The sequence below is a fragment of the Penaeus monodon genome, chromosome 21 (assembly GCF_015228065.2).
Source record: "Penaeus monodon isolate SGIC_2016 chromosome 21, NSTDA_Pmon_1, whole genome shotgun sequence".
In the NCBI taxonomy this organism is placed as follows: domain Eukaryota; kingdom Metazoa; phylum Arthropoda; class Malacostraca; order Decapoda; family Penaeidae; genus Penaeus; species Penaeus monodon.
In genome coordinates, this window is record NC_051406.1 from 23,556,151 (window position 1) to 23,558,291 (window position 2,141).

At 36.2% G+C, this 2,141-nt stretch overlaps 1 protein-coding gene across 1 annotated transcript in view; it reads right to left on the reverse strand.

Annotated features, from left to right (window-relative positions):
• The window catches only part of LOC119586365 (protein bark beetle-like), a gene marked incomplete in the record, with an annotated part of 82,897 nt that overhangs the window by 6,002 nt on the left and 74,754 nt on the right, over positions 1 to 2,141 (reverse strand). Inside the window, 4 exon segments of the mRNA XM_037935077.1 lie at positions 625 to 813; positions 1,115 to 1,308; positions 1,519 to 1,769; positions 1,920 to 2,073. Of these exon segments, the coding sequence (XP_037791005.1) occupies positions 625 to 813; positions 1,115 to 1,308; positions 1,519 to 1,769; positions 1,920 to 2,073 (788 nt within the window).

Genomic DNA, 2,141 nt, shown 5'->3' on the forward strand with positions numbered 1-2,141 from the left:
GATGCATTCTTTTCTGATTGTAATCTGAGGAACCCAGTGAATCTCACAATTATCAAGTATATCTAATGCTTAGATCACAAAACATCACCAGCTTTAAGAAGACAGCAACTAACATTTCAATAAGCTTTCTCAATCTGACTGTAAGTAATTATACTTGATTTTTCAACTGTAATATGAAATGCTTCTCCAGTGTGCTTTTTCACTTTACAGAAAGTTCTGAAGAGAGAGGGATATTAGTTTTTTTAATGAATCAACAGTTATGTTTTTTTAAGTTAGTGTCAATTCTTGCACTTTTGCCTTTCAAGCTGAATGAATGGCCAAGAAGAGAAAATCTCTAGAACAATAAAAGCAAAAATACAAATAATGCAACTAGAAAAAATAATAATGTTACAAAATCCAAAAATGATAGAAATTGGCAGGCAATTACATCTAAAAAATACATAAAAATACATACCTCAAAGAGCTTCAAGCCAGTTGCAAAATGAAAGAAAAATAGATCTCCCTCAACAGAGATCAACCTATTACCCATATAGGATTTGACTTACCTCTGACAAAGAACTTACATGACCCAGTTTCAAGGAATAAAGGATTTGTGTCTACCAGGGAGAGACCCCAACTGCCTACCTTGAAGGAGCAATGTTATTATTTGATCCATTCCACTGTTCAGAAGGAGCCTGAGAGATAAAGGTGCTATTCTCTCGGGAAGCAAAAGTGGAGTTGTCTCTGAATCCCTGGTTTTGGAAGGTCATATTAAAGCTCGGGTGAACCATGGCATTAACATTGGCATTCTCCAAGTTTGGATCCCTGGCAAATCTGGAATAATGATTACATTCCAAGAGAAGGTGCACCTCTGTTTTCACTTTGGTTATTGTAGAAAAGTCTAGCAACAAATTCAGGGTGATTTTGCTGCTGAACTCTCTATTTTGAAGGTCAATTGTTTTCGTTTTTTTTTTCTCTCTCTTAAATTGGAAAATTCCTCAAGGTTCTTGACTCTGTGGTTTGAAATAGTGACCGATCTTCTTAAAGTGAAAAAGAGTAATTCATAGTGCAGTTATGAGGTCAGTAAATTTACTTCTTAGTTTATGAAGAGCAGAAACAATAAAACACCACCTACCTATTGTCTAATTCGGAGGTGTATCTTGGGGGTGAATGCGATCCTTCTTCATAAACTACAAAGCTTGGATCCTCATCAACTGAGGAGTTGAAATTGGACTTGGTGATGGAATCAAAGGACCCATGAATGCCGTTGACTCTTGCAGCGCCAACATCTGAACTTGTACCCTTCATGGGAATTGCTCTTTGAGTGTCCTAAAATATTTCATGATAATTGAATTTCTACAAATTAGAGGGATCAAGATTCAAAGTTGTAATATACCAAAATGATTCTGGATATAAAATATTATTTTAAAGGAAAAGTCCTTTACAAATGTGTATTTCAGAATCTGTCATCTTAGGATAAAATATAAAAATTACATAAACTTTTGATATATACTAAGCTAAAATAAGAAGTCAATTTACCTGGATTATTCTTCTTCTTCCAGTGTCACTGAATCCTCCACTGGTTGTTGACATGGCAGACCTATTGGAGCGGATGGAAGCACGGATAGAATTTCTGCGGATTATCCGTTCCTTGCGTCGCTGGCGGGACTTGCAAACCCAGCATGATACACAGGCTGCAACCAGAATAAGGCAACCAGCTGTAGCAGCAATGGCCGCCAGTGCCAAAGTATCTGATGCCCAAGCAAACTTGTCAATTGTTTCATCAGGATCTGTAGAAGAAATGTGAGGTTAAGCTGTTGATTTAGCTTTTGAAAATAACATATTCTGCATAACAAACCAACATCTAATTTAGATAATTATTAAACTACATATTCTGCACCACCTCTATTCTCAGTTATCAAATTAAAAAAATCACTCACCAGATTCACAGATAAAGGGAAGATTTAGACTACAGTCAACTGAACGAACTTGTCTGTAGACAAAAGCTGCACATCCACTGACAACATCAAGATGCTGAACCCAAACCATGTCATATTCCCAAAGATACTCAGGTTGCTGAGAGAGGATCCAGTACTGTGAATAAACAGATAAAAATGTATTAAAACAAGTCAGTGTAGATTAATCAGGACATATACACTTCT